The 25756-nt window shown below is 34.2% G+C and overlaps 1 protein-coding gene across 1 annotated transcript in view; it reads right to left on the reverse strand.

Annotated features, from left to right (window-relative positions):
- The window catches only part of ME1 (malic enzyme 1), a 133897-nt gene that overhangs the window by 67926 nt on the left and 40215 nt on the right, over positions 1–25756 (reverse strand). The window contains exons 4-5 of the mRNA XM_081140896.1: positions 8110–8185; positions 6011–6172 (exon numbers count right to left, since the gene is read on the reverse strand). Of these exons, the coding sequence (XP_080997022.1) occupies positions 6011–6172; positions 8110–8185 (238 nt within the window). The remainder of the gene's footprint in view (positions 1–6010; positions 6173–8109; positions 8186–25756) is intronic.

A 25756-nucleotide genomic window follows, 5' to 3' on the forward strand; every position in this document is an offset into this window, starting at 1 on the left:
TCCTGTCTCTCACATTTCTACCTTTCTAATCTGAAGTTTTTAAGAATTAAAAACTATTTTTTAAATATTTTAAGTTTATCATTAGTAAAACAATATTTCCTATTAGAAAATTTGCAAACACTGAGAAGTAAAACAAAAAGCAGAATACTAATAATCTCTACCCATTCAGAACTACCCACCACTTTCACCTTGGAGCATATTTTTCTAGGCCCTGTTCTTTATGTCTACGCATGTATACTATAATCCGGGCAAATTTGGGACAACAGCACACACTGTTTCATAACCCCTTTTCACACAGGAATATATTGTGAACATTTTTCATGTCAACAAAGGAACATTCTTAAAACGTGTGATCTATATTAGAACTCTGCCCTTAAAAAGGATGAACAAATAAATATTCCCACCCCAATGACATATAATAAGTATGTCTATTTTGTTGCAGCCTCAAGTAAAAGTATTATCTTTCCATATATGTGTATGTGTACACATATAATGTGTAATAAGTAAATATAATACATATATATAGCATTTATATGTAATGTTATTGAGTGGCATTCATCTGTATTTCTTTTCAAATACTGTTAAAGATGTTTTCATAAGTTTACTGACCATTTTTACTTTTTCATTTGTAAATTATCTGTGTTCACGTCATAAGGCAATTTGCATATTTCACATCTGACACTGTCTTATTGATTAGAAAGTCTTCTCTGATACTGAGAACATTATAAACCTTAATCTGCTATGCTATGACTATTCCCCACTTTAGCATTTATTTTAAAATTTTATTTATAATATACAGATAATCATTTTCTTTGATGCAACTGCCTCATTATTTTCAAATGAATAAACAAGATTATATAAAGAAATAATATATAATTTTTGTTCACTTCATCAATAACATTAAGCAAACTGCCAACATTCTAAAACAGTAATTAAAATGTCAGCATGCACATATGCTGGCAGGAAAGTTAAAAAGTGGTAGAAATAAAGATGATTAAGTTTGGCTGTGATTCAGTAAGTCTGGAGTGGAAGCCAGGATTTGGCATTCTTAACACACACCCCTGGTAATTCAGAAGTGATCAGTCCATAGAAAACATATTGAGAACCACTCACTTCAAGCTTACTAAGTTAAAATAAGATTATTCTGCCTCCCAAGAGGTTCCCATCTCATGTAAATATGTTTTCAATTCTAGTTTATATATTATTAATATATTTCAAAAATATATCACAACCTTCAAGAAGTTTATTATAGTTATAATGATATAAAATCAAACTGAAGTAAGTCCCCATTCTCTTTCCCAAGGCAATAATGTAGTGTCTCAAACAATAAAGAAATTATTGATATAACCCATTAGTACCCTCTATTTAGAGAGGATTGAGGTAAAAGAAGTCCACCAAAAAGTAATCATATGACACACAAACTGAAAGCCTGGGAACAAAGGGATTATCTTCTCTCCTCTGGCTTTACTGCAATGATCAGTACTCATTCCAATGCAAGATCTCTTGCCTGTAGTGGCAAGTAATCCCCATAATATGAAAGGATGAAGGCTATAAGTTAAGGCAGTTTGAGGGAGAAATGATGACATTCTAAGTGGGACCACGTGGTAGGCAGAACAATGACCTCCCTCTCCCCCCAGAACTTGTACAACGCTACATTATTCGGCAGAAGAGACTTTGTAGATGTGATTAAAGGTGAGTCTTTAAAAGTGAAAAACCTTTCCTGGCTATAGTCTGAGAAAGAAATGTGATGACTGAAGCACGGTCAGAGAGGTATTACAATGCTGGCTTTGAAGATGGATAAAGGGGAACATGGACAAAGGAGTAAAAGCAGTCTGCAGAAGCTGGAAAAGACAAGGATATGGAATGTAGCCCTCCTGGCACCTTTTATGATTTTAGCCTTTTGAGACTTGTGTCAAACTTGTGACCTATATAAGGTAATATATTTGCGTTGTTTTAAACCACTAAGTTTGTAATAAATTGTTATGGTAGCAATAGAAAAAGAATACAGGCCACACTCTAGTGCCAATACTAGCTTCTGTACAAGGGTTGAAAGACAGATGGCAGGTACACATGACAGAAAATCTGTAAGGTTTTTCTTTAAGTTCTATTTCTCTCTGACACAGCTGATTCATGCCACAGATGAACAGCACTTTCTAGAACAGATGAATAGCACCTTCTAAATGGGAAGAGGCTTCAACTTTGTGAGTTCAAGTTCCAAAAAAGATTCTAGATCTAGATGCACTGTTCACATTAACTAAAAGTCAGACCAAACATAAAACCAGAATCAGGAAAGCTGACACCTGGAGCAATGGTTTAATAAGCAAAGAATAACTGTGCATTTTGGCCAGGTGATTCAGTTGGTTGGAGTGTCCTATAAAATAGAAGGTAGCAGGTTTGATTACCAGTCAGGGAACATATCCAGGTTGCTGGTTCAATCCCCAGTTGGGGCAGGTGCAGGAGTCAACAGATCGATGTTTCTCTCTCATATTGTTGTTTCGCTCTCTCTCTCTCCCACTCCCTCCCTTCCTCTCTCTAAAAATCAATAAAATTTTTTAAAATATATATTAAAAAATATTTTACAATATTCAATTTGCCAACATTTTATGAGAGATTTTTGTTTCTAGATCTATATTAATGTAAGATAACATTTATGGAGTGCTTACAAAATGCTAGTCATAATTCTAAACACTAAGTATATTAAACCATGACAACTCTGTAAGATAGGTACCCATTTTATATGAGGAAACTGAAGCACAGAAAAGTTAAGTAACTTTTTCAAGATTACACAGTTAGCCCCTAGCTGGTGTTGCTAAGTGGTTAGAGTGTCAGTCAATGGGTAGAGGGGTTTATTTCCAGTCAAAGGCACATACCTAGGTTGCAGGTTTGATCCCCTGCCCGATCAGGGTGCATACGGGAGGCAACCAATCAAGTGTCTCTTACATCGATGTTTCTGTCTCTCTGTCTTGCCTCTCTCTTTCTACTCCTCCCCACCTCTCTCTCTCCCTTCCACCAGTCTCTAAAAATCAATGAAAAAAAAAAATCCTCGGCTGAGGATTAACAACAACAAAAAAGATCACACAGTAAGTGATGAAGCTGGTAACATGGGTAAACGTAAGTCTAACTGTTATGTGCTATTTTTTACCAGGTTTGGATATCAAGCTTATGTTCTCTGCATAAAATGAAATGTGAAGCTGTCTATTTTAATATGCTCTAGAAGTTTCTGGAGCACAGTAACTACATTTCCTGAAAATTTTGAATAATCAAACCCATAATCTTATCTGAGTTTAAAACTAAATTCTACTTAACATTAAAATTTAGACCTATTTTTCCTTTTGTGTGTTTGTCTTATATTTTTGTCTGTTGTTTGCATGGACTCTGGTGCCATGGTTCTCATGCATTCAACTATTTTGAACAGGGCCTAACTAACCATTTACCTAGTTGTCTAGGGACCACAACTAATAGTCACAGGGTAGGGGTTGGCTATGCCAGAAAAATTAACCATGTGATTTGGGGTGGGGGACGTTGGGTCATGTGGTATCAGTCAACTGGAGACTGAGTTCACATGGCAATCAATCAATCATGCCTAGGTAATGAAATTCTAGAGCACATATCAATCCCACACTTCAACACTGGGAGATAATGTGTCTTGACTTCACAAGGAGAGGAAAATAGAAACTTACACTCAGAACCCTCCAAGACTCTGCCCTTTGCATCACTTCCTTTGGCTGATTTTAATATGTATCCAGTCCCTGTAATACAACTTAACTGTGATTATAATAACTTTCAGTGAGATCTATGAGTCTTAGCCTTAAAAAGCCTGAGAGTGTTTTGGGAAACCCCCCATATTTTTCAGTTGGTGTCAGAAGTGAAAGCAGTCTTGGGACTATGCTCTCAAACTCTGTAGTTTGGCTAACTTCAGGTATAGCTAAACTATCTAAAGGAACAAATAATTTACTCTCTTATTAGGACAAGAACTTTAAATGACCATCTATAATATATATTTTCACATATTAAGAATTACAAATTTCTTAAATATGATTTTAGAAAAAGATAAATTATAAGCAGATAGCAGAAATATAGTTAGAGACTACGAGTATATTGGAACTGGCAGAGAAATGGTTTGCTAACTGTCCTTAACGGTTTGTCGAATATCCCTACCAAAGCATTTAATGCATGCTGAAACTAGTTACATGTGTCTCCTCTTCTAGATTCAGAGCATCTTGCTGGTAAGATCTTAAGTCGTTTACTCTGACGTTATCTAGCCTTCACTTAGGCCTTGACAGATAGTAGGTGCTCAATATTTATCTAACTCAATTAAATCTACATAATCTAACTCAATTAAACTCTACAAAACTCTCTGAATAACTTCAGGAGTCTCTCAGGTTAAAAAGATATTCTCCAGTGACCTGTCAAAGAGTGAAAATTCCACCCCTCGCTTAATTTTTTCTCTCCAATAGTCCATTGGCGATAAGCAAAAACACCTAGAAAGAACACAAAGCACTTTAAAAATAGATTCATTTAAATTATAAGATTATGTTCTAATTTAGCAGCTCAAAAACTTTGAAATATAGTAGCATCAGGCATGTTTAATGGAAAAGAAATTTAGAAAGCTAGATCTACAGCAGGGCAAAGTAAGAAATTTGATGATGGATAGATGGGCTTTGGAAGCTGTGGGGGAGAAATGGAATAACCTATCAGCAGTGACTACCAAAAGAGGAAAGGAATACTAAATGGATATAATGTGAGAAAATTAAAGACAACTAGCAAATTTGACAATTTTAAGATCCACCTTTCTGAAATTAAGTATTTCATATAACTAATACAATCAACACAACAGTCCTAGTGTTATGGTTTCACATTATACAATCTCAATAAAAGGCCCAAGTTTAAAACAGAATTCTTAAATTTTTGCATGCCTGTTTAAACACTCTTTATTCTTATTTCTTCCTAGAATTTTTAAGATGTTCTAAAGATTGTGTGATATTTAAACTTTGATTTCAATGTAATTTATCACAGAAGAATGTTTTAAATTGTATGAAAAAAATAAAGAGAGAATCTTAATGTTCAATCTATATGCTCAATTTTAGGATAATTGTTTTAAGAGGTCAGCTTTAATCATTTCTAAGTTATTTCTATTGGTATTGAGAATAAAATGCGAGATAAGCAATTTTTTTTTATCAAACTGTATCCTTTATAAAGGTTAAATGAGCACTCAGATATACATAGGAGGTTAAACAAAAAGAACATAAAAACTGCTAAAGTTACTATCATAACATATTACTAGCAGGTCAAAAGTTGTATCTTAAATTGCATTAGGAAGAAACAAGAAAAAAACCATAAAGAAGCATACATATTTATTTCAAGTATCAAGGTCTTATTTGATGAGGAATCTGTTCTGGATCTCGGTCTCAAATTTGTATGTAACTTTAAAAAGTCTATTCTTAACTGACCATTATCTTTCATCTCTATTTCAGAAAAGTCTACCTTTAATTTCTATTATCTTCCGCCCGTAAGTAATTCTGAACACTAACAATAAAGGATGAGCAGAAATATGCACTATTGGATATATGACTTTCAGATTCTAAAGTGCTGCTGCAGGATGAGGACTGAGCTCCAGACTCTCTCCCTAAGGCTCAGGACAGACCGTTAGGGCAGGAAGACTGCAGACTGATCAAACTTAATATCCTTTGGGATTAGTTCCTGCACAGTATGAAAATAATAATTAAAAAAAGAAACTATGATAGTCTAAAGTAAAACGTACACTCTATAGAAGAATGGTACAATTACTGATCAAAAAATAAACACCAAAGAAGCTGGTAAAAGATTAATGACATTATAAAGAAGGGAAAATGAAGAGAGAAAATAACTTTCTCATAAGAGTTGGGGGACAGGTTTGAAGAGAGGAGATCCAGCCAGAAAATAAATTTTATGAGGTTCCTGGAGTAAGCTCAAAATAAAATTGTGCTTTTTTAAAAGGTGAATACCTTTCTTAGAGACTTAAATTGTTTACCTCATTTTCTGTTCCCACGTCCAGAGTGACAGGCAGACATTCTTGAGGATTCATCCCTCCACAAGCTGTATACAGAGCCAATTTACCCACAGGGATGCCCATTCCATTACAGCCAAGGTCTCCCAAGCCAAGAATACGCTCTCCGTCAGTCACCACAACAGCCTAGAAGAGAAAGAAAAAATATCTATTAATAGATGTTCACAAATCCTAGGGCACAGTTCCTGGTCTCCATTTCTGAAGTTAATATGTATGTAATGAAATACTAAACTGTCAAAACACATAAACTGAATGTACATGGAAAAAACTTTATGTGATCAAACCTGTGGAGGAGTGGGGAGAATAAATAGATTTTATATACACATTTTATATTTTGTTAAAAATAAACACATATGATTAATTTGATTATTGATAAACGAAGAGAAGGTATGCATAGAAAAATTCAAACAATCCAGCCCTGGCCCGGAGGCTCAGTTGGTTGGGAGAGTCGTCCTGTACACCAAAATGTGGTGGGTTCAATTCCAATCAGGGAAGGTGGTGGGTTTGATTCTGATCAAGGCATGTTCCAACTTGGCCTGAAAAATTTCTTATCTGTTCCATCCTTCCCTGAATGACAGTATCCTCTAAATAAATGAATATGGCGCTTATAATTTATACCAGACAGTTTATATATTGTCTAATAACTGATTGCCTTTGTTTCACGTGTGCTTTTCAACTACACGATAAAGAATACATCGTAATTTTCACTATTCTATTACAATAAAGAGCTGCCATTTATTAAGTGCCTGCTATGTGCAGACACTGTTTTAGGCTTTTAAAATAACAGTATGTGTAGTTAGGATCAGGAATATTGGTGAGGACCCAATATTAAGAGTTGAAAGGATAAAGGTAGGCTATTAATGAAATTAATCAGCTAAATAGAAAGAGCATAAAGTAAGGGGATGACTTACTGCCCAGCCCTTAGGATTCCAGGGATATTAATTAGACTCTCTACCCCAGAACTATTTCCTATATTGACTCATTCTTAATATCCTCTCTAGAGTCCTGATTAAATATAAGTATCCTTCTTCTTTGAGGATCAGACATTTGTACTTTATCGAATTAGAACATTTTTTAGGGTAGTTCCTAAGGAGTGGGCCTGTGGACAGTGCAGAATACTTGATGGGAGAAAAATTGAGGGAGCAACTTAGGTGAGAGAAAGAGAAAGAACTGGGAAGACTGGAAATAGTAAGAAACATTTTACTTTACAAGTTTGCCTGGCATGAGTCTTAAAGAACAGAGTGAACCACTTCTAGCCACAGCTGCTCAAATAGGAAAGATCACTACGAAAGTAACATTTCAGAAGTCACAGCTGAAGGGCCTTTGTACCGCTAAAAGGCATCAATTTATTCAATCTTAATCCTAAAAGACACTACAAAGTTGCTGAGCACCTAACAGAAAAGGAAAAGGGGACCAAGGAGGGACAAGTACATCTCACTTTCTTTAGACAAGGCAGGTGGTATAGCACCATGTTTAAGAGCAAAAGCTCTGAGGCCTGCATTCCATTCCCACCACCACGCATGCACTACTGTGTAACCCACAGTTAAGCTGTCCCTTCCTTTCCTCACTGCATTATCATGATAATTACAAGAATGAATCCAAGTACAGTATCAAAAAGAAAGCTGTGAAATGTCAGATTATATTGTTACTTTATTTTCATGAGTTCACTAACAGAGGGAAGTCAGATAAGCTACCTAAGGTCACAATGATAAAGGAAATTAACAGATTTTTTGCCTACCTGGATTCCTCTTAGTGAATGGTTAATATGAAAGTAGAATTTGCTTAAAGAAACTCAGACACTATTTCAACATTTATTCAACATTTATCATTGCTTACAATAAATAAAGAAATACTAAGAAATTAGATCGAAATAATGAGGAAATGGCATCTAAATGGTAACAAAATAAAATTTACCCACTATGCAAACATCAAGGGGATATAAATTAGGTGACATTCACTAGAAAAGCTAGTCACAACAATTAAAGTCACAACAATTGTCAATATGTTATAGGACAGAGAAAAATAACAAATTTGCCATAGTGGGAAAATCTGATAAAACTTACCTTGATGACATCTTCTGGCCATGCATTAAGAATGGAAGCAATATGCCCTCGATCATGGATACTAATAAAAAGACCTCTGACAAAAAAAAGGGGGGGGAGTAGTTTCAATTTACTTCAAACTTATCAAACTATCATGAACATTAAAAAACTTTCTCAAATCAGTTTAATGTATCTCCATTTTAATCAAACTAGTGAAAATTATTTCCGTAAACAAATAAGAAATAGAAACCTTATAAGAAAATTACTTTAATATATTGACATCTACAATAATTACATATTCTTAAATGTTTTTTAATTAAGGAAACATTCATTTTATATAGAGAATTTAAATAGCATTATCCATTCCACTCACAGATTCATTTATAGTCTTTCATTAATATGTATAAAAGCCCTTTGAAGAACAACATGAAGCATACCCAAACACGCATTTTCAGTGTCTGTTCCATTTATTAAATATTCAGTGTGGAGATGAGAACATGTATTGACAGTGGCTGAAGTGACTGATAATGCTGAGTAGTCCTTTCATGTGAAACGTACTTGATTCTTTGATTTGTGATCTTAGTTGCTGTTTGCAATGTTGTCATTTAGACACTCAACTGAAGCCTTTAACATTTCTCACCCCACAGTTCCTATGAAAGCTTAACATGTAACTTTAAAAATTAAGATTAAACTTTTTTTAATTTCTTAAACTCACTTAAAAATTTTACTTTAGTATTGTTAAACACAATTCAACTACAGAGAACTACATACAACAAATATACAGCTTAATGAATTGTTATAAGGCAACCACCCTTCTACAGAATATCCACTAAAGCAGAGAAAAATCTTGTCAGCTACCCGGAAGCCCTCTATGTGTTTTCTCCCAATCAACACTCCTTCCTTCTAAGAGTAACCACACTCCTGACTCTTATGGTATCATTTCCTTAGTTTATAGTTTCATCATCCAAATAAAAAACCATCCCTACACACTACTGTTTAATTTGTCTGGTAAAGTTTCCCAAAATCTGAATTTTGTTGATTGCATCCCTGTGTTTCTTGGAAAATTGGTAACTGAATTTAAAAACTTAATTAGATTATTCTATTTTTTTACCAGACACTTCACGGTTTGATGTTACCAGAAGATGCATAATATCTTGTAGTCCTTTTAGTGATTTTAGCAGCTGCTGACACATAGTATCTAAATTCATTAATTCAAAATGGTGATATTCCAATTCTATCAATCATTATTTATTAGCTGGAACGCTTTAATTAAATTTATCAGGGTGATATTGGTTAATAAAATTATATAGGTTTCAAGTGTACAAATCTATGATACATCATCTGTATACTGCATTGAGTGTCCACTGGGGGTAAAGAGGGTCAAATGTACGTTGACTGAAGATTTTACTTTGGGTGAAACACTTCTTTAAAGAGAAATTTCACCATACTATTGTTTGTTTACCCTATGGTAAAGATTATATAAAAAAGGATAAGTGCTTGATTCTTTCTCCTTATTTAACAGTTTTTTAAAAAAGAATGCATTTGCTAGAATCCTTCAAGAGTTTCCACGGGGCGGGGTGTGTGTGTGTGTGTGTGTGTGTGTATGCTGGATTAATATGAACTCATTAATTTAAACATATTTTGTCTTACTCCATGACAGTTACTTTGTTTACTGAAACTCAAATTGTCCCATTTTTAGCCAGTGGAAGACTCTTTACATTGGCCTCAGCCTTTTTTATAGCTTCCCTGTTCTCTGTTATGACAAGGTATTCCATTTTGTCTTGAAAATGTTTGCCTCAGGCCAAATTGAGCCATTTCTCTAAGCAGCCCTGGTTTCTTTTAGTAAAAGTGGTGTTTCAAGATCGAAATCTAGGTCATAGGGATCCCTACCACTACTAACTGATCTACGTATTGTTATTTAAAAATTTTCTAAACAAAATTAAAATTCACATCCTATTTATGGCTAGAAATCTCAACTTGGCCTTCTTCTCCTGTAAGGTTACAATGATTTCCTAGCAAACTCAACTTACTGCTCTCTGAGATGGCCACTTCACACTTCTTTTCTCCTCACCTCTCCTACATTCATCTCCCTCCCACTCTCAATTGATAACCAAATCTTAAATTTCAAACAGAAATGATGCAATGGGGTGAAAACTACCTCATCTTTCTAATGTAAACTCCACTAAACCATCTGCACCTTTCAAAAAAAATAGACTTTATTTTTTAGGGCAGTTTTAGGTTCACAGCAAAACTGAGAAGACAGTACAAAGATGTCCTATAACTCCCTGCTCCCACACATGTAGAGCCCCCTCTGTTATCAACATTCTCCAGCAGGGTGGTATATTTGTTACAACTGATGAACCTACACTGACACATAATTATCACCCAGAGTACATGGATTACATTAATGTTCACTCTTTGTGTTGTACATTCTATGGGTTTGGACAAATTTACAATGACACACTGCTATAAACATTAGTGTGCAAGTTTGTGTGTGGACATAAGTTTTCAATAGCAGGACCTTTAGTTCAACACTGATGAGAAAAAAAAATCCATTCCCAGACAGGGCCACTGTCTGTGTGGAAAATGCATGGTCTCCTTGAGATACGCATATACACACAAAGCAGCAAATTCCTTACGCACAAAGACTCTCCATTTTGCTCACATTTTTAACCCTAATGCCTATAAGTACACTGGCACATAAGTATGTGTCCAACAATGTGCACTGACTTTAGTGCTGAAAAATAAGGCTTCTAGAATCAATTTTTTTAAGTACAGAAAAGATGACATAAACCCAGACTTATACTGACTTATTAAGTAACCAAAAATTATATGATGATAGTAAGTGCTACAGGCAGATTCCTGACGACTGTCTGACTCAACAAAAATATTAATTTACCAAGTTGGCACTAAATTATATCCTTTCCTGTTTTTCTTACTGTTTCATATGAATTTATTGTTTCTCAAAATGATTATAAGCTCTTTATGAGTTACATATTTCTTTTGGATCCCTATCATATCCAACTCTGCAATAAAAATATTTCAATAAATAATTGTAAAATTAGAATGAAATGTATTTCGGCTTTTTTAAATAAGGCATTTTTGTTGAATTATCTAAGATGTTCTTGGCAGTATAACATTAAATAATATTTCTTGGGAACTTGTTAGTTAGCCAAGGTTTTCTAAGTAACACTGGTCTGAGGAAACAGTATCATTTTTTAAAAACAAGAGGAACAAAGAATAATACTAAAAAGTACATCAATTAAATGCCAAGGTTTATTATATAAAGATATGAGAACAATTTCAGTGACAGAGCCACCTGACCACCTGTAATCTCTTGCTCTGACTAGGGATTCATTTGTGGCAAAAATGCTTACTCTCAGAGAGAGATCAATAAATTAAAGATCTGCAATGTTCCATCAAAGTTAAGCATTTTGAAGCAATAATTTGCAAAACTTTCTGGAATGTCTCTTTGATCAGAAACCTATTAAGATACCCAAAAATTATTCAGCACAGAAAATACTCATACTTAATGGTATAGAGTTGAATATGAAATATTAATTCTCAATATATATAGTTACAGTTATAAAATGAAAAGTTTAGACTAGAAAGTTGTCTATCAATGATATTTTACTACTTAATTTTAAAATGTGGGTTCATGCTTATTATTTTATTCAACAGGTTTTAATCTGTAGCAAAAATTATGTATTTGATGCTCAAAATATTCCAGATTTTGCCAATGGAATCCACGTCAAGAGGGTGTCTATGTCCTTTTGACAGATCCCCATCACCCTCTGAACACTTCCTTACTTTCTGGTACACGATACCTCAAGCTCATCTTTACTTATCCTGGCCCAGCCCTGGAATCAGCAGTTTCTCTAAGGAGTTCTGGTTCCTTTTGGTAGAGAATCGAATTTAGATCTGAATGCTAGGTGTTTGTTCCTGGGGTATTGCTGTTCCCAGGCCAACTCAATGGACACAACTAGAGAATATATGTATGTACATACATAGTATGCATGTGAGTGTGAGTGTACATATACCTACAGATATATACACACATATGTATTATATATTTATCTATACATTGCAAACTGTAAGTTCACACTAATACTTCCAATTCAAATTTAATACCACAGGATTCATTTTAATGTTCTCCCTTCAATTTTCACGTGTAACAACTTTCTCAAATGGTGAGAAACCTAGCTCCTATTATGCTTAATATATTTACTTATTAGATCAGTCCTCTTTGTATAAAACCAATCTTGTCCTCTCCCTGCAATGGACACCCCACTCACTTCACTAAGGCTCCAATCTCTGAAGTAGGCAGCACTCCTACACAGATGCCCTCCTCACCCCACTGAGGCTCTGTCTAACACCTGGCACCACCCTCCTACACAGATTATCTGCTCCCTTCACCTTGCTTGGCTCTCAGACCCCAAGTCAGACTGCCCTCCTATGTGGGTGTTCTTAACCTGGCCCAGGCTCCAGCACTCCAGGCTGGGTCCCCAATCCTTTCAATCAGAGACTGAAGGACCATGCAGCAGACAGAGGTACTGACTGCTGCTGGTATCTCTGAAGAACATGAAAACCTGGTGCTGGATATGCAAAAGGAAACTACAATTATCCTCTGCGGCTGGTAGAGGAATACCAACCTCTATCACATCTTCACAAATTAAGGATTTTTATCTCTTTGCTTATCATAATTGTGGAATTTAACTTCCTGATTTTTTATCTTTCATTTGTACTTGTTGTTGTTTTCCATTTACAAGTGAAACAAACTGATTTTTATTCCTTCAGATTTCTTACATTTAAACTCAAAATTCTGCCTCATCAATCATTTTACTTTTTTTTCTAGGTTTGTTTCAGTTCCTTAAATCTATATAAAATTTCAGTATAGTCTGATGTGAGGATCTAATATCCCACTTCATACTTTTCCAAATATCACACTTCTGGTATAACTACACTTTGACCTCATTAATGTCTCCTGTCTTTTGACACCTGCTTTTATATTTTTCCTCCAAGTTACCTGTTTATTCTCATTGAATTTCCTTTTTTATTCAGTTAGATTTTGTACATTATGACAACCATTCTTAACTCCCTTGTGTTTTTCTCTTTCCATCACACCCTTTCTGAAAACTTCCAAATCTAAATCAATCCATCTGCCTTCTCTTTTCCTCAAGCCCTACAGTAGAATAATGCTTGAAAAAGGCGCTTAACCAGGTGTGTTAGACCTATTAAAACCTCATGGTCTCTCCAGGGTTAGCTAGGTCCTCACAACTCAACATGACTTCCTCAAGTACCTTCTACTGGCTACAGTCAGAGTCTCCATGAGACCCACTTCATACTTCCCCTGCCCCTCATCCCCACCCCTTTACACTCTCATCAGATCAGCATACCTTTACTCACTCTGAAGAGAAAATAGAGACTTTCACTTCTAGCTATCCACCTATAAACTTCCTTTCTTATTCACAATCCTGGCCAGTTTTTAGTCTTCTTCACAGTCTTCTTTGTTTCTGCTTAACAACAACAACAAACAATTTTTTTCACACTACTGGACAGTGAAGGCCTAGGGACCCTGCTTCGCTGTCACCCTTAGACTCATTTTCAAGGTCCACTTTGCCTCGGCTTCTACTGAATGTCTGATCTTTTAGGTACTGAGGACAAGAAACAGTAATGAAAACTAGGATACAGAAGAATTCAATTACTTCTAAACGTGTAATACTTTACTCAGATCATTAACATTGCCCCAAAGTTTACCTAAAATTTACCCATTGGAGCTCATGATCCCATATCCAAAATCTAGGGAATCACTACATTAATGTAACAACTTTCTTTAATCATATGCTCTTGTTGCTAGAAACTGACTAAAGTTTATTGTAATTCCTTTATTCTTATTTTCTGATAAACAACATTCTTGGATAACAAGAGCTTCTCAGTTGAAGCTTTGTTTACAGGTTCCATTCAAATTGCTAATAAAGTAAATCCCACAGCCTTAACTCTGGGCCTTGATCCAGAAGTCTTTCCTTTTGCTGATCTTTACTTCTGAAGTCTGTATTCTTGCAGACTAGCTTCTCTAAACCTAAAACTAGTGATCAAACTATTCAACCAATTAGTTTCATGTCCTTTGCTAATATTGAAGAAAACTGGCAGCCATATGCATATACTCAGAATTATAGAACTAGGTCATTATTAATACCTAAAAGAAAAAAAAATGCTGTTTATAGGAACTGTCTCTAGGCAATTTTTTTAAAATCCTTTTCAGAGAAAGAAAATTCATCATCAATAGAAAAATATAAGCCTCATGGGTGATATACTACCAAATACAGTTCAAGCAAATTCCTTTGATACGAGGCTTCTTTTCCTAGAAAACTGACCCCTCTCAATCCTGCACCATAAACCCAATGATACTCACTTTCCCTCAGATTTAGATCATTCCTGCACAAATTCAAATTTATTCTATCATTAGAAGTCTGTCACTGGTTTCCTTTAAGTCTAGCATAACTGAGTAGTATGCTTTCAAAAAGCATAAACTGTTTTATCATATCAATAAGACTGGGAAAATTAAAGGGTAAACAGCATTACTTTGATTCATAACAGTTCTCAGGCTACTTCTTGTAGGAAGCTGTACCTGAATTCCCATCTGTCAGACTTAGAGGCCCCTTGTATGTTTCCATAGCAATATGTACTGTTCTATCTTAATGTTGACCACATAGTACTATAATTGCTTGCTTACTGTTTGTCTCCTCCACTAGACCACGTGCTGCATAAGGCAAACGATTATATCTATTTTGTTCATTATTTTATTACAATGACTTTGCACAATGCTTGGCAAGTAGTACTTGAGGCAGATTAAAGATGGCTACAAATTTTTTTGACACTCCTTCATAGACAGTGGGGTCTATGTCCACATCTTGATTCTGGATGACCTCTGTAGCTGTTTTGAGTAGAATATAGAAGTAACAATGTGCTAACTTCCAACCAATCCTTAAGAAACTAGTGTTCCACTTCCTGTCTCTTAGAACACTTGCTCTTAGAGCTCCAAGACTAATGAGTTGGTTGAGAAGACTTTCCAAGGGACACAAATGCATGAATAGTTTTGAGGGAATTAATTTCCAGATATTTACCTTCCATATCTCTCTTTCCTAAAATTGATCTAAGATCTGCTGTGGTTCTCCAAAGACAAATCCACACATGCAGATTCTCCAGCCCCTATTTTCTTTCACACTAGACCTTCTAGTTTACAAAAGAAAGCCATCAAATTACCTATCCTGAATTTTACTATATAAATCCTTTGGTATTTCTTTGAATTTAGTGAGGTTTGCCTATCCCTATCTTTCACATATTCCAATTACAAGTGAACTGTGGTACTAGAACAAGATTATCTTGGTCCTGAATCCAGTTACAATATACAGTGGATCAGTGGGAGGTGGTTTCAGTCTTGAAGGAGACACCCAAAAAGTAAGGCCAAAGAACTGCACATTGAAAATGGCTTCTTTTTCTGTCAAAAGCATACATTTTCAGCTATTCTCAATAGACTATGTCTATGGGAAATAAATCTTTAAACAGGTACAAATAATAAGTGGTTAGTGTTATCTATTGTTTTCAACATAACCAAATATTTTTCAAAACTACTAAATATTTCTAGATATACTAGATAAAACCCACAAAAATTTAATAGATTTCATTCAAATAAAAGGTGTATCATTTAAATAGATATATAATTTTACCAAATTTATGAAATTTTTATTCCTATTAGGGTTAATCCTCTTATTTTATGTTATATATTTTCTACATCTTTGTCTGAATGGTAAAATTATTATCTACAAAATCAATTAGTTTTAAATAATCTGTATTTTTATCTTTCTTTCGTTAAATACATAGGACTTTTGATCATGTGTAACAAAATTGATGGATTTATTTATTTAACAGATATTTCTTATCTAATCATTTCTAAAAGCCCAATACCAGAACTTAAAACATGCATACATACATTCATACCAAAGTAATATGATGCCTTGTTTCATACTCCCTACTTCATAAAAACTTGCAGTATCAGCTACATACGGCATTGCTTTATAATAAATTAATGAATGAAATACAATTACTTTATTATTTAATTATTTATTTTCATCTTTGCCTGAGAATATGCTTTTTCATTGATTTTAGAGAGGATGGGGGAGGGAAGGGAGGCAGGGAGGGAGAAACATCAACGTGACAGAAACATCGATCAGCTACCTCCCACATGCTCCCTAACTGGGGATCGAAACGGCAACCTAGGTGTTCGGGACAACACTCCAACCGAGCCACCCAACCAGGGCTATAATTTATTTTTTAAATGGATAAATCAATTTAATTATCTGCATAATTTTAATCTTGACATTCTGACTTTTATTAATCAACCATATAATGCGTGCTCTATAAATTATTTCTCAGTGGTATTTATAATATTCAAAATACATAAACACATTTATTTAAACTGGCAGAAAGTCTTTTGACTAAAAGACTCGATAAGAAAATACTGTTTAGGCCAATAGGGTATATGACAAGTATTTTCCATTAAGTGAATGAGCTAAATCTTCAATTTCCAGGTTGTGATAAATTGTAAACACATTTTATATTGAAAAACATGTACTGTAAAAGATGTAGTGGAATTAATGTTCAATTAAGTTTTAACTTTCCCAACTATTTCTGAGTATATCAGGTTAAACAAAATGCCTTTAAGTGAAAGAGATTAGTGGCCATTGGGGAAGATTTGGTAAAGACATTTTGGGATAATTCTCAGAAACTGAGAAAGTTATGACTAAAGACTGGGTAACAAAACCTTTTGCAATTCAAAAGGTTTGCAATTCAAGTAGTTTCTAATTCTTTGCTTTCTACATTTTTGAAGAAGGATGTAACTGAGCTGTCATTTGATGGATTATTTAAAATAAATTTTCATGATATATTTCTGTGATTTTCCCATTTCATTGTTTTACATTAAATGGTTAAAAAAATTAAGCACATATAAATGTCACTTTATATACATAGTTTTGTTGCACAGTAGATGATACTTGATCAATAAAGAGATTCAACCATTAAAATGTATTATATTAGAATAAAATCATAAACAGGAGTGGAATTAAGAAGATAAAGGAACATTACCGTACTTCTATTAGAGAAGTATTTGTTTTTGTATATTTTAAATGGATGATAGAATATAGGTTGTATTCCTTTGAATACATTTAAGTGAAAGACAGCAGGTTTTTTTTGATATGTTAATATTTTAAATATCCTGGAAACTATATTCCTTGCAACTATTCAAACTTATGATAAAAGTTTTTAGATGACAAGTGAAAAAAGGCAAGGGGTACATAGTTTTTCAAAATTTTCTTAAGGGGTTTGCAAACAAAATAGTATGATGGTCACTGATCTACAGTAATAAACATAAATTTGAGGTTTCACTGATGCTGACAGATGTACCATCTTAGTTCACTAAATGATGCAAAAGTTCAACACTAAATTAATTTGTTCCTGGATGTGACTGACCACAAAATTAAGCAAAATTCTTAAATCAGTCGAATGCCATACTAAGAATACATGTACTTCAATAAAGGATTCGCAATTATTTTAGAGTCCAAAAAATACAGTTTTCACTATATTTAACATGAAACATATGAATTTTGAAAGTTATTTTTTACTACTTCTAAACAGTTCTTATTAAAAATTGTGACTTCCATACACTGTGAATAGCTACAGAATTCTACCAATGGCGTAGTTATACATCGGTCCATTCATGACATGAAGAAACAGAAAAAAATTTCTATCAAGAATGTCTCTTCAGAATGGGAAAAGAAAATCTTTTGGCACTGATGAAATAACAATTACTTTTTTGTAATTGTTGTTAATCATCCCCTGGAGGAGAGAGAGACAGACATCAATATGAGAGAGACACATCAATCGGTTGCCTCCCACAGGGGCCCCCATCCCAGGCAGGGGATGGAACCTGCAACCCAGGAAATCAAACCCGAGACTCTTCAGTGTGGGGTGGGGGGGTGGGGGTGAATTACAATTACTTTTAAGCATGCAATTGCAGACAAGAATATAGTGACTAGAAATATTTAAATGGATCCTAATATTTGGCAGCATATTGGCAATCAAAATAATTTAATCTTTTAACCTCCTAAATATATAACTAACAAATTAGTTTAACAGAAAGAGGCAATAGGTTGGTGAAGAATTATTTGAAAGAAAATATATGAAGTCTTTGGGATCTCACCCATTAGCCTCTCTCAAGATCTTGCTAAATTAAATATGTCACAGGTTCATAACTGGGAAAACAAAGGGATTGGTGCTTAGAAAGCATTAAAAAAAACAAAAACACAGAAATGGTTTTAGTTTCTGTTCTTGTTTGTTCTCCTTTTAAACTAAAATAAAACTGAATCAGTAAATTGATAAGTTTTCACTAAATTAACAAAGGGTTGAGGTAGTGACGAATACAAGCTACAGATTCAGTAAAACCATGTAATAATTCAAATCACAGAAAAATGACAGGAAGCACAAAAACCCAGAAGACAAGCTTTACTCTGCTTTTTCTAGGCTGCAGGAAGCCACCCCACTTTGGAGAAGATAGATACTTTTCTTAGAAGACATGGGCTTTCCACTTAGCCTGGGAAGTACTTAAGGGCTAAAAACTGTCTAAAACCTGGGTTTGCAAGACTCACCCATTTAAAGATAATTAACATAAGGGGGGGGACAGAAAAATAAGATGGTCTAAAAAAACTACTGCAACTGAACATAAAATACAGAAAAAGCCCAAGAGTGCAAATGAAGTCAGCTCTCAAGTCTAATAATGGAAGTATATGTACCACTGCATCTGGAGAAGAAAAGTAAAAGGCATCGCATTTCTTCAGTTCTGACAGAAATTTATGAAATAGGTCTTTAAATAAAGGACACTGACCAATATATTGGACAGTTTCCAATACAAATTTTAATAAAAGATATAAACAGCCTTCTCTATTTGATACTTCTTTCTCACATGAACCCTGGTAAAAACAATATAATGGTAAGTTACAAATGCCTGCAAATCAGGTCGAATTAATCAAAAATAAACTCCACTGAAAATAGTTTGCTATATTGTTAAAGTATCAAACTGGGAGGTATATTCTCCACTCGGACACTTATATTTGTCTGTTGATTGGGGGGGGAGTATGAGTGCAGGGAAGGCTTTATATAAATTAAACGTGGCAGTTAGCAGATACTTGAACAACAGAAATATTTCATATAAAAATTTCTTAAACTGACTCAACTAGCTTAATACATAAATTAAGACTCCCAGCAACTTATTCATCTGTTTTCCAACCACAAAGAGTTCTTCCCACCACAGTCACTGGTGGTTTTCTCTGGGTAAGGAGTAAAGAACACTGTCCTCTGGGATTGTTTTGTCTTTTTTGTGTGTGTGTTTTTTAGCATGTATCCCATTCCAAATAACAAAAAATAAGAAAGCTACACACACACACTGTTATTGCTGATGTTAGTTGAGTTACATGCTTTAATATACACAGTGTTCAAATTACTTTGTTATTTATATCACCAACAAAACGCATTTCATTAGTACAACTTTTCACATTATTTAGTGACCTTTGTGCTCTATTTTGTTGCATGAGAAGTAACGATGAGTAACAAAGGAAAAAGAAACTACATTGCCATGTCCAAGACTTTAATGTTAGGAAGATGATAAAGTAGAAGCTAAATCTGGTATTGAAATCTTTGCAAAAACAAATATGTAACATCAGTATCTCATTTATCTTACTGGAAAAATTAGTGATATCATCTTCTTATGTGGAAAAAAGAACTCCAGAATATCAAATAGATTTTTTCTGAGTGAGGGCTTCCTTGAAAAACTTTACATAGTTTTAAATTGTAGTTTAAATTATTTATATAGTTAAATTAAACTTTACATAGTTTAAATACAAAAATATTTTTATTTCCTTGGAAATACCAAATATAATATATTGGTCATAAGGAAGAATAACATTTAAACTTCCTTTGTGTTCTATAAACACTTATAAAAACATGTTTTCAGTAATTTTTACATAAGTCTTGATCTGCTAGTATCTTAGAAAGATCTTCATTAATAATATTTGAAATACATTATCTGTATTTGTAGTTTTTTTTTAAAACTTATAATTCTAAAAAATACGCTTTATAACCTCATAACAAAGTAGGTTCCAATTGTAACTACTATAGTCATAGTGTTAAATAAAGTTTAAGTACTTAGGAAAAGAAATTTATGTTTCATAAGAATTTGATATTTGAGTACTGTAGGTACATCTGAATTTCAGTTAAATCAGTTTTTAATTTCTGCTATACACCTATCAAGATATAAGTTGAAGAAAGATTATCTTATTTAAATATAATAACAATACACATTTTACAGAAGAGGAAACTAAAGATCAGGGTCTTTATATTATCCACCCAAGATCAAACAATAAGAAGCAATGAAGAGATTTAAACCAAGCCAGCAATGTTTACTAGTTTATTCATGCTCTATTGCCCATTTATCCACTCAACAAACACTGGTAGTTCTATTAGGTTCTGGGGTAGAGGTAAAAGGTACAGAGTTGCCACCCTCAAGAAAAGAAGTCAAGACAATCAGATAAAAAAGTCAGTCACTACACATCACTGTACTACAGACTGTAAAAGCACCCAAGGGTTGGGGGACACTCAACTTGGGATGAGATGCCAAGTGTGAAGTGTAAGAAAGAGATACCAATGAAGGCAGAGAAGTAGGCAAAGGGGACAGATTACAAAATCCTTGAAAGCCAATGCTAAGGAGTTGGATTTCATAATGGGGAAGAGGGGAGTCGTTCAATGACTTTAATCAAGGAAGTGACATAATTAGGCATCCCTTTTTGAAAATCCATTCTCTTTTGAAACGAGAAAGGCTTAATCTAAGAATGGCAATGAGATTAAGCGAACAAGAGATATGACAGACAGGAGGTAAAATTGACAAGGCTCATAAAGGGAAAGGACAAGGGGAAAACTCTGAATATATCCGAGATGGCTAGTTTAGGTGACTCAGTCAATGCAGTTGCACTTTACAATGTTAAGAAACCTAGGGGATTGAAATGGTAGGCTGGGACTGAGAAAACAGGACCCAGAAAGAAATGTTAGAGAACACTGACATATTAGTGGGTGGAGTGGATCTCTGCATGTGTACAGATTAAGAAGGAAATATATTGGAGAGGGAAAATGTAGTAGGCTTAGTTCATGAAAATAAAATGTTAGGCCAGTGAATTCATAAGGGACATGAAGAGGAATATATGAGATAGGGAGGATCAGGCTGCAGAATTGTTTACATACTTGCAACCACATGAATGAGATGAGCCAAGAACACAGCTGGTGTTAAACTCTGTGGAGTAGAAGGTCCAGCTGAGACTGAACTGTTCAGGCAGTTATAGAACTCCACCCTCACATTAATATTTTGATTTTAAAAATAAGTGCACAGAAATGAAGAGTATTTAGTAGCAGTGCAAAACATGTCTAGTTGGCTTTTCCTTGACGGGGAAGAAAGGGTTGGTTCAGAATGGATTTGTGCAGTGGACAGAGGAAAGGATCATTAGAGTATTGACTTGAGTTATAAAGTGAATTGTACTAAGCCTGCAAGCTTGAGAAATTCTTATACACAGCAGACCTTCCTGTCTCCTGCTGATGTTTTCAGGGTCATACACTAGGTGTTTGTATCATCCTTACCTCACCTACTTACAGTCATCACTGAAGGACTGAAGGCTGTGGAATTACTCCTGTTTGTACTGGTTGTTATTGGTGACTGTGTTAGCTTACAGCCTTTATTTCCTTGCTCCATATCCTAAGAGGATCAAGTCCACTAAAAGTGATTAGGATTTATGAAAGGGGAGCCAATATCACAACAGTCTTCTTACTGGCCTTCACATTTCCATTCTAGCCCCTCATTTCCAATCTTTCGTCCCCACAGAAGCCAAAATACATCATTCCCCTCTTATCCATGGGGAATACGTTCCAAAATCCCCAGAGGATGCCTGAAACCTCGAATAGTACTGAATCCTATATATACTATGTTTTTCCTATACATACACACCTGTGATAAAGTTTAATTTATAAATTAGGCACAGTGTGAGATTAACAACATTAATAATAAGATAGAACAGTTATAACAATACTGTAATAAGTTATATGAATGTGATCTCTCCAGTAATTTTTATATTTTTATATTTTATATAGTCCAAACCTATACCTGAATCTGTGCAACAATCCCCTACTGGCAGTAAATGGCTTGGTATCACTCGTTTCAGGGGATCCCTTGCTGAAATCTTCCCATAAGCTCAATGTGTTCTGGTGCAAAATGTTGCCCTCAATTGGATCACGTCTTCTGTTCATGTCTCCCACCCACAAATGTAATGTTTTTTCCATATTAACTAAGCACTTACCACATAGTGTGGCTGTCACTCTTTTTCTTTTTTTTAATATATCTTTACTGATTTCAGGGAGAGGGGGAGGGGGAGGGAGAGGGAGAGAAAGATAGAAACAGAAACATCAATGATGAGAGAGTAATCACTGATTGGCTGCCAATCCTTCAGGTGTCAAGTTACATACTATCTCCTCAGAGACACATCTCTGACTGCATTATACAAGGAAATCCCCTTGTTATTCTTTATCACTATCCTCTGTTCATTTCCTTCACAATATAAGCTCTACTCATATATTTCTTTGTTCACTTAAGTATTACCTGTAAGTTCAACAATGGCAGGAAATATCTTTTATTTACCTACACTCAGATTAGTAAGGTGCCTGTCATGCAGTGGATACTCACATTTTCATTAAAGAAAGAAGGGAAAGAATAATGAACACAGAGAACACATGATAAGCATGTAGCTGTTCTGAACAACTCAGACCCAATGTGGAAAACATAATCAAAGATAAGACTCAGCCTTAGTCTGGGAGGATCTGATGGTTCCTTTTACAGTGGTACCTCGGTTTTTTGAACGTCTCTGTTGACAAATATTTCGGTTTACGAACGCCGTAAACCTGGAAGTCAATGCTTTGGTTTTTGAACACGCCTTGGAAGTCGAACATGCCACACAGCTTCATCTGAGTGCAAGATCCTGAGGCTTAGCTGTCAGCTGTTGATCCCTCGGTTTTCAAACGTTTCAGAACTCGAATGGTCTTCTGGAATGGATTACATTCGAAAACCGAGGTACCACTGTATATGTCAACTTGGCTAGGCATGGTAACCAGGTACTTGGTTAAAATTATTCTAGATGTTCCTATGAAAATAATTTTTAGGTGAGATTAACATTTAAATCAGGAGACTCTGAGTAAAGCATATTACCCTCCATAATGTGGATGGGCCTCATCCAATCAGTTGAAGGTCTTAATAGAAAAGTAACCTCCCTCAAAGAGGGAGTTCTACCAGCAGACTACTTTTGGAGTCAAACTACAACATCAACTCTTCCCTAGGTCTCCAGTCTGTCACTGCCCAACCCACCCCCCACCCCCAGCCTCACCAGTGAAGATTTTAGACTTGCTGGCCTCCAGAATTACGTGAATCAATTCCTTAAAATAAACCTCTCTTTCCATACACAGACATGTATGACACATACTATTGGTCCCTTTCTCTAGAGAACTCTAATAAGACGTATAGAATTTAGCATGAGTTCAAGTCTCAAATCTGGTACTTACTACCTGAGTGATACTCAGTTTCCTTAGAATGACTGTTTGCAATTACAAAATAAGCGGATTAAAAAATCAACAACTACCAAATGTTTATGAATGACTCCATTTCCACACACAACTGCTAACAAACAAATATGACCTGAAACTGTACATAAAAATAACTTTAGATAAGTTTTTCTGCATTTTATTCATTTTAAAACTAATATTAGCATACCAAGTAATTAAGTACAAATTAATCCAAAGTATTTTTTTCCATGGTAGAAAACACGGGAAAGAGTCCTAAGGTAACACTGAATTCATCAGACAGACGGCATTTATTTGGCAGGTTGTCAATAACAATTAACTTCTTCCATTAGGGAAATAATATACTTACACATTTTCAGCTTTTAAAATAAATTACCTCATTTCACAGTGAAATGATGTTTTATTTCACAAGGCAGCACTATATTTGTAAAATATGCAAAATATGATACCCTCCAAGTTTTTATAAATGTCATCATTCATTCAGCCACCAAACTAAGATCAGGATTTATATTGTTAAATGAGAAATTTCTTTGCTTAGAAAGAAATGAAATGAAGAACTTTCATGATTTACTTTAAGTAGATAATTACAGCAGGTCCTCGAATAACATTTCATTCAATTTCATTTTGTTATAACATTGATGAAATGCCATAGGAATTTAATTCTTGTTTATATAAATTAGCCTATGGTAAAATGGTTTCATTATATGTCATTTTGCTTACAGTACATAACTTATCAATGGTATTAAAGGAAGACTTCCTGTACATAATTTATCTATCAAATATTTTATAAAATTTACTACAGTAAATCTAAAACATTGTAAAGTATATAATATTGAGCTAAAATTGACAGTTTCAATTATTTTAGAGAGTTAAAATTTATCTTAAATAAAATATCCAACATTTTAAAGGTACATAAAAGAATTCTTAGACTATTAAATATATATTATTTTGTCAAGAAAACTGATGGAAACAAATCTTTAAATTTTCAGAAGCATACCTAGAAAGCATGTAGAAAATTTTGTAAAAGATAATAAAAGAAAATTCTAACCTGGCTATTTCTCCTTAGGTAGTGGGGGCTTGTGTGGAAAGGTGGAAGCAATGACTCAGAGAAAATTCTTTCTAATAATTTCTCTATTAGCTACACTGTAAGTTAAGGAAAACATATACAAATAAATAAGAGTTTAAAAGCATATACAGAAAAACAGTCTGAAAAAACTACAAAAAATAAAAATTAGATCGGAATAGTTATTACTTTAAATGAGAGCTTGTTAACATTAAACTTTTTATCCACTCAAATTAAAGATATACTGAAACCAAAACATCATAGCCAAGATACAGCTGTATTTGTGTATTTGTTTGTGAGGATGTAGTAGGAATTCTGATGAGGTATGTCATCAGATCACTTTAAATATGTTTAAAATCATTTCTTATTTAAAAACATATTCTTTTCAATAATTCTTAAAATTGTGATTAAGTTGTTACCAAAAAACCTTGCTGAATTCAAAATCAGTGTTATTTAAAACTATGTATGAGTTAGTTGTACTTTAGGACATGTTCCAAATACCTGGAATTACTCATCTGTAGGCAGCTTTTTCAAAAATTCACAGCATTTGCTAGTTAAAAGTGACCTTAGACTTCAACTATTTTATAATCATACCCAATGCAAGAATCACATTAATCTGTATGACCAATGATTATCCACACCACGTGAATATTTCCAATGAGGAGAATAAGGAAGTCCATTCCAATGTCAGGTAGTTAAATTAACAGAAATCTTCCTTTACCTTGAAGTTAAATCTAGCCCTGTAATAACTTCAATCCATTCGTTTTACATTCTGAGGCTATACCATGCAAGCGTACTCTTTTTTCACATGAAAATCTTTCAAATAATTGAAGACTTGACTATATCCCTTTAAGTCTTTTCTTTTAGGCTAAAACATTTCTATTCCAACTC

Source organism: Miniopterus schreibersii (assembly GCF_964146895.1).
Source record: "Miniopterus schreibersii genome assembly, chromosome: 6".
In the NCBI taxonomy this organism is placed as follows: Eukaryota; Metazoa; Chordata; class Mammalia; order Chiroptera; family Miniopteridae; genus Miniopterus; species Miniopterus schreibersii.